This window comes from Taeniopygia guttata, chromosome 22 (genome assembly GCF_048771995.1).
Source record: "Taeniopygia guttata chromosome 22, bTaeGut7.mat, whole genome shotgun sequence".
NCBI classification, from domain to species: Eukaryota; Metazoa; Chordata; class Aves; order Passeriformes; family Estrildidae; genus Taeniopygia; species Taeniopygia guttata.
Genome location: NC_133047.1, coordinates 2359661 through 2374905, shown reverse-complemented (window position 1 = coordinate 2374905; position 15245 = coordinate 2359661). Strand labels below are relative to the sequence as shown.

The 15245-nt window shown below is 51.5% G+C and overlaps 1 protein-coding gene across 2 annotated transcripts in view; it reads left to right on the top strand.

Moving 5' to 3' along the window:
* LOXL2 (lysyl oxidase like 2) overlaps positions 1-15245 on the top strand; it is a 58336-nt gene that overhangs the window by 20613 nt on the left and 22478 nt on the right. For both annotated transcript variants that reach the window (XM_030290038.4, XM_072917606.1), the window contains 2 exons: positions 8973-9184; positions 14774-14993. In XM_030290038.4, coding sequence (XP_030145898.4) covers positions 8973-9184; positions 14774-14993 — 432 coding nt within the window. The remainder of the gene's footprint in view (positions 1-8972; positions 9185-14773; positions 14994-15245) is intronic.

Genomic DNA, 15245 nt, shown 5'->3' with positions numbered 1-15245 from the left:
AGGACACAGGCAATGACAAAGCTTTGCCCATCAGGAGCCCCCCAGGATGGAGCCGTGTGCTCCCTGAGCTGAGCCTGCCTGAGCTGAGCCTGCCTGAGCTGAGCCTCTCTGAGCTGAGCCTGCCTGAGCTGAGCCTCCCTGAGCTGAGCCTCTCTGAGCTGAGCCTGCCTGAGCTGAGCCTGCCCCGTGCCAGAGCCTTTCCAGGCCCCCCTGCTCCTGCTCTGCCCTGTTCCTGTTGTCCCCAACCTCTCCCAGAGCTGTCCCCGTGCTCTGTCCCCTCCCTGGTGTCCCCAACCTTTCCCAGAGCTGTCCCCAGCCTTTTCCAGAGCTGTCCCCTCACTCTGCCTCCATCCCTGCTGTCCCCAGACTTTTCCAGGGCTGTCCCCAACCTCTCCCAGAGCTGTCCCCAGCCTTTTCCAGAGCTGTCCCCAACCTCTCCTAGGGCTGTCCCCTCACTCTGCCCCCATCCCTGGTGTCCCCAGCCTCTCCCAGGGCTGTCCCCAACCTCTCCCAGGGCTGTCCCCTTGCTCTGCCCTGTCCCTGGTGTCCCCAGCCTGTCCCAGAGCTGTCCCCAGCCTCTCCCAGGGCTGTCCCCTTGCTCTGCCCCCTCCCTGGTGTCCCCAGACTTTCCCAGGGCTGTCCCCTTGCTCTGTCTCCTCCCTGGTATTCCCGGGTCTGTCCCCTCACTCTGCACTGTCCCTGGTGTCCCCAGACTTTCCCAGGACTGTCTCCTGGCTCTGTCCCCTCCCTGGTGTCCCCGGGACTGTCCCCTCACTCTGCCTCCTCCCTGGTGTCCCCAGCCTTTCCCAGGGCTGTCCCCAGCCTCTCCCAGAGCTGTCCCCTTGCTCTGCCCTCCTCCCTGGTGTCCCCAGCCTATCCCAGGGCTGTCCCCAGCCTTTCCAGAGCTGTCCCCTCACTCTGCCCGGGCTCCACGGAGCCTTTCCCAGCTCAGCCGGGTTTTTGTCAGCCCAAATCTGCGCTGGCTTTGTCCCTGCCCCCTCAGCCCGGCCCAAACTTTGCTCCCTCGCCCTTTTGAGCAGCCCCAGCCCAGCTCCTGTCCCCAGGGCACCACTGTCCCCCAGCTCTGGCCCATCCTGCCCTGTTTATTTAACAGCCAGGACCTTGGGGTGACTCAGAGGCTCAGCTCCAGATGTTCAAACCCAAACAGATTCCACCCATTTTGATGGATGTGAAGAAAAAGGAGTCTTTTTCCTCTGGTGGCTGAGGTTTTAGTGGAAGCAAAGGTTTTTTTATGATGGGCAAAGCCCCTGTGGAAAGATTTTTGTGTTGTGTTGTGGACTGGAGAAAAAGAAATCAATTTCTTGTTGAGGTTTCGGCCTTAATTCCTGATGTGTGGAAGGTGAGAATCCTGGAGCTCTAAGGGAAGTGAAAAAGGATTTCACTATTATTATATTATTAAATTATTTTAAACCTATTTATATAGTTTTTATTTAAGGGGCAGTGGAATAGGTCAGGCTTAGGGAAGGAAAGAGGAGTTTGAGTTGATCGTGGAGCTCTTAAAGCAGGAGAGGAATGAAAATGGAAATGATAAAACCCAAGGACAGAGCAGAGAGAAATCCAAACTCCAGGGTGATTCAGCAGCAGGGCAGTGGCTGCAGCCTGGGATTTCTAGGAATAGGATTCTCTCCCTGGATTGATTCCTGAGCATCCCCAGGGCCCTTCAAAAGGAAAGGGAACAGCTGGGTTTGGGCACAGAGAGGGCCCCAAAAACCCGTCCTGGGCATCACCCTCCAGCACAAAGCCCGTGGCAAACGCTGCAGGGGAATATTCCCAAAGTTGGGCGGGATTTTGCCGCCGTGGGGAAGCGTTTGGTTCAGAGGGTGGAAACAAAAGCAGTGGAGGCTCATGTGAAAATTTTCCAAGCCAGGAATCCTTTTGTGAGGGCTCAAAACCAAACCCTTTTCTCCATCCGTCCCCAGTTTCATAACGGAGCTCAGAGCTCTGCCAGGGCTTTTGTGTCCCCGCTGCAGAGGAGCAGCTCTGGGGCCCTGGATGTGGCTCTGGCAAGGGAAGGGTTGGGACAGAGGGAAACACGGCCCAGCCTGGAAGAGTTTCACACGTTTCCCCTCATTTCTCACTTATTTGTGTTGTAGGATGCTGGAAATCCCAACCAAGATTGTGGAATTTGGGTGGGAAGGGAGCTTAAATCCCATCCCCAGGGACACCTCCCACTATCCCAGGGTGCTCCAACATCTCACTGGGGACTTCCAGGGATCCAGGGGCAGCCACAGCTTCCCTGGGAATTCCATCCCAGCCCTTTCCTTCCCAATATCCCATCCTATCCCTGCCCTCTTCCTATTCCAAACCATTCCCCCCATTCTGTCCCCTCCCATTCCCAAATCCCTCTCCATCACATCTTTGCCTCCCTAGAACAAGTCAGGGGTTAGGGTTCAGCTTTCTCTCGATCCCAGAATTTTCCTTGTCGTGGGATTGCTCTCCACGTGTCCATGGAGCACAGAGAAGGGGGTTTTAACAATCTGCTTTATCCATTAGGTGTTGTTTGCTCCCAGTTTTTCTCTGGAATCTGTTTTCACCATCAGCCCAGCTGCTCTTGGAGTTTAAACCATTTCTGCCTGGTGTAACAAAACCTCTGCAGCCAAAGGAAACCATTCCAATCCCAAAGAATTATTGGGAAAAAAAGCTCCTGGCAGCCCTTTCTCATGGAGAACCCTCAGTGTGCTTATTCTGATCCTTTGTTCTTCAATTTTCCAATACAAAGCCGAGCTCTGCAGTGGCTTGAATTCCTCTCTGAGGTTTTGCTCTTTGTTCAGAGCCGGAGCAAACCCTTGAGTTGCTCCATCAAAAATTCTCTAAGCTTTAAACCAGCCCTGGGAGGGAAAGGGGGATGGGATTGGGGTTGGTTTTGCTCCCATAGAAAATTCCAAAATTCCCTGCTCTAAGCCAGCCCTGGGAGGGAAAAGGGGATGGGATTGGGGTTGGTTTTGCTCCCATAAAAAATTCCAAAATTCCCTGCTCTAAACCAGCCCTGGGAGGGAAAAGGGGATGGGATTGGGGTTGGTTTTGCTCCCATAAAAAATTCCAAAATTCCCTGCTCTAAACCAGCTCTGGGAGGGAAAAGGGGATGGGATTGGGGTTGGTTTTGCTCCCATACAAAATTCCAAAATTCCCTGCTCTAAACCAGCTCTGGGAGGGAAAAGGGATGTGATTTGTGTTGATTTTGCTCGCAGACAAAATTCTCTGAGCTCTAAACCAGCTCTGGGAGGGAAAAGGGATACAACTGGTGTTGGTTTTGCTCCCATACAAAATTCCAAAATTCCCTCTAAACCAGCTCTAGGAGGCAAAAGGAGATGGGATTGGGGTTGGTTTTGCTCTCAGACAGACCCTAAAAATGTCGCTGTGGCCTGTTGGAGCTATCAGGAAATGAATTCCCTCCAGGAATGAGATGTTGCCTCATTTTTTTTTGCTGCTTTGCTCATTTTTTTATCCTCCTTGGCAAACACAGGCCAAAAAATAAATTATGACAAAAGGGTTGGATGCACTAAACAGAATTCCAGGTTGGTGCAGGATTTGTTTTTGTGTCTGAGTCAGCATCTCCAGGAGAGAGGGATGAGACGGGAGAGCTCTGTCCAGAGCCTGAGGTGGCACATTGGACTGGGGAATGTTTTCCCAAATCCAAGAGCAAGAAATTCCATTTACACCTTATTTTTCACTGCCGTAAAAAAACCAACAAGGAGCCAGCCTAGTCAGTTTGGGGGGGAAGAAATGTCCAAATGCCCAGCTTGGAAGTGGGAAATACAGGACTTCAAAGTCCTGGAGTGAGAAATTCTGAGATCTCGTGTTCTGGAGTGGGAAATACAGGGATTTCAAGTTCTGGAGTGGGAAATGCAGGGATCTTTAGCCTGGAGTGGGAAATACACGGATTTTGAGGGCTGGAGTGGGTAGTACAAGGATTTTGAGTGCTGGAGTGGGAAATACAGGGATCCCAAGTGCTGGAAGGGGAAATACAGGGATATTGAGTTCTGGAGTCGTGGACACCCCACTCCTGCTGTGCTCACAGCTCTTCTGGAAACAGCTGGAACAACTTCTTTTGATTTGTTAAGCTGCAGAAATAATTGCAAAAATAACAGGCAAATCCCAAAGTATCTGCCAGTATTCCCAAGCTTCCCATTTTTAAAAGGTGGGGTTTTTTATTTTTTTTGCATCATTGTGACTTTTCTCCTTCTCAGCCTCAGTGGGCTCTTTTCTTTCTCTGCCTGATGCTGTGATGCCATAAATCCCAGCAAGGCATTCCCAGCTCCATCCAGGGCTTTGGAATATTGAAAATCCACCCTCTGGCTTGGAAAATCCATGAGCTGGAGATGCCTGGAAGCTGCAGGAGCACAGCAGGGAAGGATTGCTCTTTGTTACCCTGCTCAGTGTTGTCCCCTCATCCCCAGGGATGTGCTGGGATTTGGGGAACAGAGCTCCTGCCTGGCTGGAGGAGTGGAAAGAAAAGGGAAATCCTAAATCTGCTGGATGAGGAGAGAAAAACCCAAATATTCTTGATGAGAAGGTGGCTGCTTTAGGGGTTCTGTTGTGTTCCTTGCTGCAGGGGGAATCCTCAGGATCCTGGATAGGATTCCCTGGTTTTTGGGCCTTTGGAGAAGCAGTTTGTTCTCTCTGAACCTGATTTCTGCACAGAAAGAGTTTAAGAATTGCTGCTCCCTCCCAGGAATCCTCGAGGCTGGAAAAGAGCTCCAGGATCAATCCCAAGCGAGTCCTTTGACCCTTCTGTCTGCCTTGGGGGTTTTCCAGGTTTCCCACCTGGATGACATTCCCTGGGATGGCCCAGCACCGAGAACAGGGATGTTCCACGATGGCAAAGAGGTGGAACATGGGGATGCTGATCCCGGGAAGCACCAGGCAGATGTTCAACATCTGGAATGGCCCACGACTGAAGGGGGCTGAGCTGTGGGGCAGCTTCCTCACAGAAAAACACAAAACACAGCACCTGGAGCAGCATTCCTGGGTGTGAACCCATTCCAAGGACCGGCTGTGGCCTCCAGCCAGTCTAAATCCAAGGAAAAGGGACAAGGTTGTCCCTTTTGAAAACCACCTGTGGGCTTTAGCACATTGCTGGTGCCAGGTCTGGAAGGAAAACGTCCCATTTCTGCCACTTTAATGTGCAGCAGAGCTGATCCTCACCTAACTCTGGGTCTCAAACCTGCCCAGGGCTTCCTACAGGATGGATGAATCCCACGGTCACAGATGCAAAACTCCCTCTCCCACTTTCCCAGTGCAAATTTCCTCCTGTTTCCCATCTTTTCCCAGGTGCTTTTCCAGCACAGTTTGAAGTGTTGCCTTCTTGGCCTTTGGGTTAATCCCTTTAAATGGCTTTTATTAAAAACACTTGGAGATCTTCAGCACCCAGAGCTGTTTCCAAGCGGATTTAAGGCTTCTATTACTTTTTTCCTGGTGAAGAAAATGAGGCAGGGTAGGGGAAACAGGGGAACAAAGTTCCCTCTGACAGCACTGGGTAAACACAATTTCTCCATCAAGGCAAAAGCTGCAAACATTTCCTAAATTGCACCAGGGAAAAGCGAGCTGCAGGGTTTGGAAAGCAGCCTGGGGAGGCCTGGAATGCCCTGAGGCTCCGATACCTTCCTGACAGCACGTACTCAAAAACTCTGCAAGCTTTTAGGAGAAACTGCCAAGCTCAGGAGAAATTTTGTGCTGCAAATGGATTTCTCAGGCTCTGCTGGAGAGGTTTCAAATCCCCTCTTACATCAGACCCTTGGAACACCCGAAATTGCCTCAGATGTAACAAATTTGGGTATCACAGGGGTTATTTTTAATTCTTGAGGGCTACAACAGCTTTGAAAACTGGAGCCCAGCCTATGAAGCCTATGTGAGTAGCAGTGTCAGATAAATCCTGTTTTCCAGGGGTTGAGGGATGCTCCAGCTCAGATTTTGGAGAATTGAATTCCTGCAGCTGACAGGGGGGAGCGGGAATCAGTGATTTACAAAACCAGGTGGTGAATGTAGACAAATAAAAGACAGAGAGGCGGGAGGGGAATAAGGAAAAGGAGGGGGGGAAGCCTTAAGTGAGTTGTCCAAAGTGGTGTGGGCAGAGCTGAGGATGAGGAGATGCCAACCCCATTCCTTGCCCCACTCCCTGACCCATTTCCTGCCCCAGCAGCCTCTTTTTTGCCCTTCCCTGGGCTCTGCTGCTGTATCAGCTCCAGTGAAAGCATCTGGAGAATGGATGAGCCACCGAATCTGCAGGACTCGGCAGGTCCTGCTCTGCTCTCGCCCTGACCAGAGGCCCGTGGCCCTTTCAAGCTCCGGGCATTTTTTCTTTTTCCGGGCAGTTTTTCTTTTCCGAGTGGCTGAATCCGAGGATTCCTCAGTTCTGATGTAACCCCGAGCGGGACCACGTGGGTTTGCACATATTTGTCAAGGAGAGGGCTCCTGGAAGGGAATTGATCCATTTTTCAGAAGCTCTTTTGTAACCGCTTGCCACAGAGGACTTTTCCAGCCAAGATTTGTCCCTGAGGCCCTGCAGGGCTGATTTTTGCCCTCAGGGATATTTTCCAGCCAGGATTTGCCCCTGCAGGTCTGATTTTTGCCCTCAGGGATATTTTCCAGCCTGGATTTGCCCCTGATGTGATGCAGGGCTGGTTTGTGCCCTCACAAGTATTTTCCAGCCAGGATTTGTTTCTGTGGTTCTGCAGAGCTGCTTTTTTTCCCTCAGGGATCTTTTCCAGCCAGGATTTGCCCCTGCAGGTCTGATTTTTGCCCTCAGGGATCTTTTCCAGACAGGATTTGCCCCTGCAGGTCTGACTTTTGCCTTCAGGGATATTTTCCAGCCTGGATTTGCTTCTATTCCAGCCAGGATTTGTCCCTGAGGCTCTGCAGGGCTGGTTTGTGCCCTTTAGGTTCTTTTCCAACCTAGATTTGCCCCTTCAGGTGTTAATTTTGCCCTCAGGGATCTTCTCCAGCCAAGATTTGCCCCCTCTAGCCAGGATTTGCTGCTAAGGCTCTGCAGGGCTGATTTTTGCCCTCAGGGATATTTTCCAGCCAGGATTTGCTTCTTTTCCAGCCAGGATTTGCCCCTGCAGGTCTGATTTTTGCCCTCAGGGATATTTTCCAGTCTGGATCTGCCCCTGGGGTCCTGCAGGTCTGATTTTTGCCCTCAGGGATCTTTTCCAGCCAGGATTTGCCCCTGAGGTGATGCAGGGCTGGTTTGTGTCCTCACACGTATTTTCAAGACAGGATTTGTTTCTGTGGTTCTGCAGAGCTGCTTTTTTCCCTCAGGGATCTTTTTCAGCCAGGATTTGCCCCTGCAAGTCTGGTTTGTGCCCTCAGGGATATTTTCCAGCCAGGATTTGTCCCTGCAGGGCTGATTTTTGCCCTCAGGGATATTTTCCAGCCTGGATTTGCCCCTGAGGTGATGCAGGGCTGCTTTGTGTCCTCACAGGTATTTTCAAGACAGGATTTGTTTCTGTGGTTCTGCAGAGCTGCTTTTTTCCCTCAGGGATCTTTTCCAGCCAGGATTTGCCCCTGCAGGTCTGATTTTTGCCTTCAGGGATATTTTCCAGCCTGGATTTGCTTCTATTCCAGCCTGGATTTGCCCCTGGGGTTCTGCCGGGCTGGTTTGTGCCCTCACAGGTATTTTCCAGCCAGGATTTGTCCCTGAGGCTCTGCAGGGCTGGTTTGTGCCCTTTAGGATCTTTTCCAGCCTGGATTTGCCCCTTCAGGTGTTAATTTTGCCCTCAGGGATCTTCTCCAGCCAAGATTTGCCCCCTCTAGCCAGGATTTGCCGCTAAGGCTCTGCAGGGCTGATTTTTGCCCTCAGGGATATTTTCCAGCCAGGATTTGCTTCTTTTCCAGCCAGATTTGCCCCTGAGGCCCTGCAGGGCTGATTTTTACCCTCAGGGATCTTTTCCAGCCTGGATTTGCCCCTTCAGGTCTTAATTTTGCCCTCGGGGATATTTTTCAGCCTGGATTTGCTTCTTTTCCAGCCAGGATTTGCCCCTGAGGCCCTGCAGAGCTGCTCTGTGCCCTCAGGGATCTTTTCCAGCCTGGATTTTCCCCCTCCAGCCAAGATTAGCCCCCAAAGTCTTTGAGGACTGTTCTGTGTCCTCACGTAGGTGCCGTATGTGAAATCCATTCATTTTCCATGACTCGCTGTCCCAGGAGGAGCCAGAGAAAGCTGCTGTCAGCACGTTGGAATCCCAAATTCCACATGAAATCATGGCTTTGGATGAAAACCCCAAAGTCCTTCCGTGCCAGGGCTTCCAGCTCCCTGCGCCCGGAATGTTTCTGTGAGTAAGGCTGGCCCTAACAAAGCTGAGCTTGGTTAATTTTCACAGGAACGGGGCTAAATGAAGGTGAAAATAGCACTTGGAATTGAAGTGACAAAGCAGAGTTGTTGTATGGCTACTTACAAAATAAATTAGAGCTTTTTATTTAATGAGGAAAAGAATCTTCTTCCAGAGGATGGATTTACACAAGGTGGAAAGGTTTGTTTCATAAAATCCCAGAAAGGTTTGGGTTGGAAGGGATTAAAATCAGCTCATTCCACCCCTGCAATTGGCAGGGACACCTCCCACCATCCCAGGTGCTCCAGCCTGGCCTTGGACACTTCCAAGGATGGGGCAGCCACAGCTCCTCTGGGAATTCCACCCCAACCCCTCACAAGGAAGAATTTATTCCAAATATCCCATCTAACCCTGCTCTCTGGAAGTTTGAATCCCTGTTTTCCTGTCCCTCCTCTGCCTCTCTGCCCTGTCCCTCCCTCAGCACCTCATCCTTTCTGCCCTGCCTGACTGCAGCTGGGCTGTGACCCCACCTGGAATTTCCAAAACCCATTTCCCTACAATCCAGCATCATTCCTGTTTATTTTCCACCCACAGAAGTTGCCCACAGCTGGGCTGTGACCCCACCTGGAAGCTCACAGCTCATTTCCCTACAATCCAGCATCACTCCCGTTGATTTTCCGCCCACAGAACATGAACATCCAGGTGGAGGACATCCGCATCCGCGCCATCCTGGCCACCTACCGCAAGCGGGTCCCTGTCACCGAGGGCTACGTGGAGGTGAAGGACGAGGGCACCTGGAAACAGATCTGCGACAAGCACTGGACCATGAAGAACTCCCGGGTGGTCTGCGGGATGTTCGGCTTCCCGAGCGAGAGGAAATACAACACCAACGTCTACAAGTAAGGGCAGGGCTTGGTGGGTGTCCAAATCTGAGGTATTGATGATTCCGAAATTGCAAAAATTCTCTGTTTTCTGCCCCACTGCCAAAGCAGAAGCCATAATTGGTCTGTGCTGGTTTCAAGGTTGTTTATTCTGTTTATCTCTAACATGTTCTGCTGCCCTGCCGCAGCTCTGTCCTGCAGGGCAGCGTGTGGGGCTCTGCCCTCAGTGGGATGGTACAAACATTAAATACCACAAACTACCTGTGCTGGATTTACAATAACGTGCCAATATCTGTCACCTACGTTGGACAGTGTGTCCCCAGCCTAAACCAACAGAAAAATGCCAACACCACAGTGAAACATGGAGGGCATGAAGAAGGAGAAAAAGGACAAGGCACACCCAATTTCCTTCATCTTGTCCCCTTTGGACCCCTAATCTAGAATCCTAAAATTTTACTTTTGCACCCGTGCCACACTTAATTATTACTTATATCAAACACTCAGAGCTGGTAATTGATCCTGTAAGATTGAAAACTCTTTTCCATGGACAGAGATCACAGCCAGTGTCTCTGGGGGCTCTGTCCAGGGGGGTTCTGACCCCTGCCAGGGTCCCAGGGCAGCCAGAGGGAAGCCCTGGGCTCCCACAAATGGGACCCACAAATGTTCCTTGGAACACTCGGGGCCTTGTTCCCAACACAGATTGGCAGGTGGCTCTGGGGATCCTGGAGGAGGAAAAGCTCTGACTGCTTCGTTCCTCTAGATGGAATTTTTTGTTTGTGTGAGTGTTTGGAATGTCCAGCGTTTCCTGGTCTTTAATCCTCACCCATGGGACGCAGACTTTGCTTAGTATCAATGTTAGACAGGGCCTGGAATGGGAGATTGGGACCCTTGGCCCAAAAAATATTTGTATTTTGTAATACCTGCTCGAGGATGAACATTTCCTCCAGCAGGGATGGGCTTTGTGTGGTGGGCAGGGCACAAACTGCTCCCACTGTCCCAGTAAATCCATCAGCTATGAGAAAATTGTGGAATGGTTTGGGTTGGAAGGGATTTACAGCCCATCCAGTGCCACCCCTGCCATGGCAGAGATGCTTCCACGAGACCAGTTTGCTCCAAGTTGGCCTGGGACACTTCCAGGGATCCAGGGGCATCCAGAACTGACCCCAGCTCTCCCTGCCCTCTGTCAGTTTGAAGCCATTCCCTGTGTCCTGTCATTCCATAATGTAAAATCTCCAACTGCTCTCCCCATCCCTGTGCAGAAATCCAGAGCTGGGATCAGTTCTGGATGTGCTGGAAGCTCCAAAAAAGTCACCTTGGAACAAAATGAGCCTTTTTGTGCTTTCTTGTGCCCAGGTTCCTCCTTCCCACCCCGAGTGCAATTCCTGTCTGTCCATCCCAGAAAAGGTGCTGGGAAAAGGGTTCTCCGTGATCTCAGTGCTGCTTTTCCTCCCTAGATTTGCAGATTGCTTTAAAATGAAGGAAGAAAGCAGTGATTTATAGGGAGAACATTGTGTTTTCCAGAGCTGCAAGCAGAAAGGTTTAGGCTGCGTTTCCTGTTCCTTTGGAGCCAGGAGCTCTGGATTTTTTTGTTGTCGTTGCTTCTGTTTGCTTTTTGTCACCAAGCCCTCACCCCAGACTGGGCTCTTCCCACACTGTTCCTTAGGAAAAACACCCTAAAGCAGATGTAAAAGAGTTTAAATGAAATTCTGTCTCGTTCCTTTGCTGCTCAGTGACCTGGGGAGTGGGAAAGCAGCTCCAGGGGAGCCCCAGGCAGGAGCCGTGGTTTTCCTGCCTGCTCCTGCTGGCCTGTGGAATTGCTATTTCTGAACATTCCCTCTGGAACAGCCTGGCCACGTTTTGTTTCTTTCATTAGCAAGACCCTGATCTGCTGGAGCTTGGCTTGGAACAGCCCAAAGCCACACAGAGAAAATGGGGAATAAAGAATCCACTGGAATTCAGTCTGCAGGATTCCCAGGGAGATGAGCAGGGCATTCCTTGCCCTGGACACCGAGTTGAGGATGGTTTGCTTCCACCAGTGCAGCACATTTCCCTCAAACCCATCCCTGAGATTCCCACCCCCTGCAGGAGCAGGGAATAAATCACCTCCAGACAGACAAAGTAGATTTTTCCTGCTTCCAGTTGTGGCCTTTCCAAGAAAAGCATTAACCAGAGCATCTGGAGCCATCTGCCTTAAATAAAAGGCTGCTCAGGGGTTGTTCTGTCTCTGGGACACATGGAAATGGAAAGACTGACGGGAGGTTGTTCAGCAGCAACTCAGCACTGCTGAAATTCCCACTGAACTGAGCTGGAATTAGGAATATGGAGTGCTCCCAAATCCCAGGGGATCTCTGCTGCTGGAGAGCCTCAGTGCCCCAGGACCTCCCTCCCTTTCCTTGTTTTCGGCCTTCCTGGGCTCCAGCACCCACAAATATTTTGGAAAACATGCTGAACATTATCCTTGGTTGGAAAAAAAAAATAGGGATGGTGTTTTATTGGAGGGGAGAGGCTTGTAAAGCTTTGGCAGCTGCACAGTTTTGTTTGTCAGCAGAGTTTAAAAGCTGAATTCTTCCTCGGGCCACTTCCCTCTCTGTGTTGTGGGCGGATGCACCGTGTTCAGCTGGTGTTACTGGGAAAGCTCCCAGTTCTGGGCTGGGAATGACCTTGGATTTGTGGTCAAGGCACTGGGATGATGACCAGTGACACCTTCCCAGCTGGGCCAGGGGATGCTCATCCCACATGGTTTGTTTTGGAGCGGGAAAATCTCCTCCTGGAGCCAAACCCCCTCTCCCTGTGAATGTGAAGCTGCAGAAAAATCCTTTCTCCTCATTCTTCCCTTTAATTTGAGAATCCCCTTCTCCCTGGAGCAGATCCTTCCCCACTCCTCCTCCAGAGCTGGGATCAGGTTTCTGCTGGCCCATGCTGCCCCTTCCCACATCTGCCCCCAGCCCCAGCCCGCCTGCCCAGCTCTGCTCCTGCACGCTGCTGGGAGGCGAAATGATTTGCAGATGGATCTTGCTCAAAAGAAAACAAGTGAGTTCATGCTTGTCCCGCTGCCAGGGGTTTATTCCCGACCGTAACTCTGGAGCTGACAGCGCGATTTATGGTCGGAAATGAAACAAATCTAAAGTTGAGTCCCTGGTCTTGTTCATTCCTCACAGTGGCTTTTATATAGGAATTGCTGGAACTCCTCCTCCTCCCAGTTCCTGCTCTGGCAGGATTTAATGCATTTTGCTGATGGAGAGAGGAGAAATTTGGGATCAGAGAGATGGGCCTGATGCCTTTTTGAAGTCTTTGTGACTTGACAAAGACTTGGCTCCAGGATCAAACAGCTACTCCCGACTGAACCAGTCTGCTCACCCCGTTACAAACCCACTCAGAGGTGCTGGGCAGCTCCTCACTTCAGGATTTGTAGTGGGAACCCTCCTGGTTTGTTTTTCCCTGGAAAAATCTGGGATCTGAAGGGCTTTGGCAGGCCTGGCTTCCCTCCCTCCTCCCTGAGGCTGAAGGCAGCACCTTGATAACTTTAGGAATTTCCCAGGGGTTGAAAGCTCTGCTCACAGCCCCTGGGAGCTCCCCAGCCTCAGTGGGATTTAGATGAATTTTCCCGGAGTTTGTGTGCAATGATTTGCTCTCTGTTCCCCAGATCGTGGAATCGTGGAATATCCTGAGTGCTCCTTAACCAACCCTTCCCACAGAGCTCCTCTTGCACTTCGTTTAAAGCTTTTCTGGGATGAAAATCCCTCTCTCCTCACCAGTAGGAGTTTGAATTCCAGCCTGACCTGGAACTGGCCGAACTCTCCCAGCAGGAATGTTCATTCCCACCTCTGACCTGAGCAGCATCACCCTGGGCTCCCACCGATCCCAGCTGGACCCTTTTGTGTTAAAAACAAAACATCAGCAGAGCCCTGAGTTTCTGGCTGCAAAGATCAGCTGAATTCTGCTTTTTTTACATAGATTCGGTCTGGGGACACGAGGTGGGGCTTTATTTCTCCCCAGCCTCCCAAGGGCTGTTAATCCCATCCAGATGTTGATGCCTCATGAAATTTCCAGGATGAGCTCATTGTTTGCTATTCTAAGGCATCCCCATCCCTGCTTCCCTAAGCCAGGCTGGTTCTTGTCTGCTCTGGACTTCATGGAGCTCTCTGGACCTGTCTATGAAGGATGAAAATGCTCCTTCAGGTCCTCCCTTCTGTTCTGAGCATGGCTGGGAAGTGGCAGCTTTGTATTGCATCCTCCCTGGGTTTATTTTAAAAATTTTAGCTCTTTTCCTATTTTCCCATCCCTTTTATCTCGATTCAGGGAGTCCCTGACAGCTCTGCTGTGCCAGAGGTGGGTTCTGACAGCCACTTTTCCCCACAGGACAGGCAGGGTCCTGCTGCTGTTCCCTGGGATGGATCTCAGCCCTGCTTCATCCTTTTCCAGCATCATGGGATGCAGTCGCAGCTCCCTCTCCAGCCTGGCTGGATCCATCCCCAACCTCAGCCCGGGGAGATCGGCTTCCAGGAAGCATTAGTGAGGGGCTGGGAGCCAGGAAAGTTGGAGAAATGCTGAGCTGGGCAGCAGAGCTCAGTGAGCACAGGGGGGAAAAGTGTCCCACAAACATCTGTGACCCTGCAAAATCTAAATCCTAAAGGGAAAACCTGGGAAAGGCTGGACCTGCTCAGTGCAGTCCCCAAACCCCCCTCAGAAAGGCTCTTTGCCCCTCCCCAGCTGCTCCCCAGGCTCTCTATGCTGCAGCAAAGCTGCTTTTTTCCCCAAATTCCCCCCACCTCGCTGTGCCATTTATCACAGCTAATCCCTGATCCCGGCTCTGCGTGGCAGAGATTCCTGGAATGAGGAACAGCACCGGGATCCCACAGAGCCACGTGGAGATCCCAGCAAGGCTTGGCTCCCCTGAGCCTTCCCTGCCTTTAACTCCTTTGTGAGGCTGACCTGACCCATATTTCCATTTTGTCCACTCCAGCAGCCTCCCAGTTAGGATGGAGCTGGATCCCTTCCCTTCCCAGTTTATCACACGTGCCTCTTCCTGCTCAGGAGTGCCTGGAGCAGCTCCAGGAAGTTTGGGAGCGAGAAGCAGGAGCTGCTGCCAGGCTGCTCTGCTGTGAACAAGGCAGCAGGGGAATCGCTCCTGCTCTCGGAAATTGCTCTCAGGTTGTTAACACAGACTCGGAGAGGCTTTGGATTTTTCCCAATCCCAGATGGTCAGCAAAAGGAGAAGGTTTTCTTGGGGGCTCTCCAGCCCAGTTATCTGCACAAATCCTCTTTGTTTGGAATTAGCTGATCCCTGTCCCTGCCTGGGATGGGATCTGCACTCCTGGGAGTGTGTAATTTGCTGCACCTTTGATTCCTACACAGACTTTTTAGTTCTTGCAGGGATTTATTTCCTTTAAAGTGGTTGGACGTGATGACCTTGGAGGTCTTTTCCTCCATGATTCCATGTTTTTAAGTGACCCTCCAACAGGGTCATGGTGTGGATGAACGGATCAGCCTCCAAATAATCCTGCCCAATCCCCACTTCATCCCAGGGCATTTTCCCTCCCGAAAATTCAGCACAATCAATTTGTTTACAGCTCCCTCACTCCTCCCCTCCTCCTCATCTCCTTTCAGGATGTTTGCCAGCAGAAGGAAGCAGCACTACTGGGCTTACTCCATGGACTGCAGCGGGAACGAGGCCCACATTTCCAGCTGCAAACTGGGCAACCACCTGACGGGCACTGGGAAGAACAGCAGCTGTGCCAACGGGATGCCCGCGGTCGTCAGCTGCGTGCCCGGCCGCGCCTTCGCCCCCAGCAGCCACAGCGGCTTCCGAAAGGCCTTCAGGCAGGAGGTGAGCAGGGAGCAGCCCCAAAATGGGCTGGAAAAGCCTTAAAAACCATCTGGTCCCACCCCCAGCCATGGGCAGGACACCTTGTTCCAACCTGGCCCTGGGCGCTGCCAGGGATCCAGGGCAGCCACAGCTTCTGTAGGAATTCCATCCTGGGACCTCACCACTGTTGCAGGGAAGAATTCCTTCCCAATATCCCATTTTACCCTTCCCTCTGGCAGTGGGAAGCCATTCCCTGTGTCCTGTCCCTCCAGG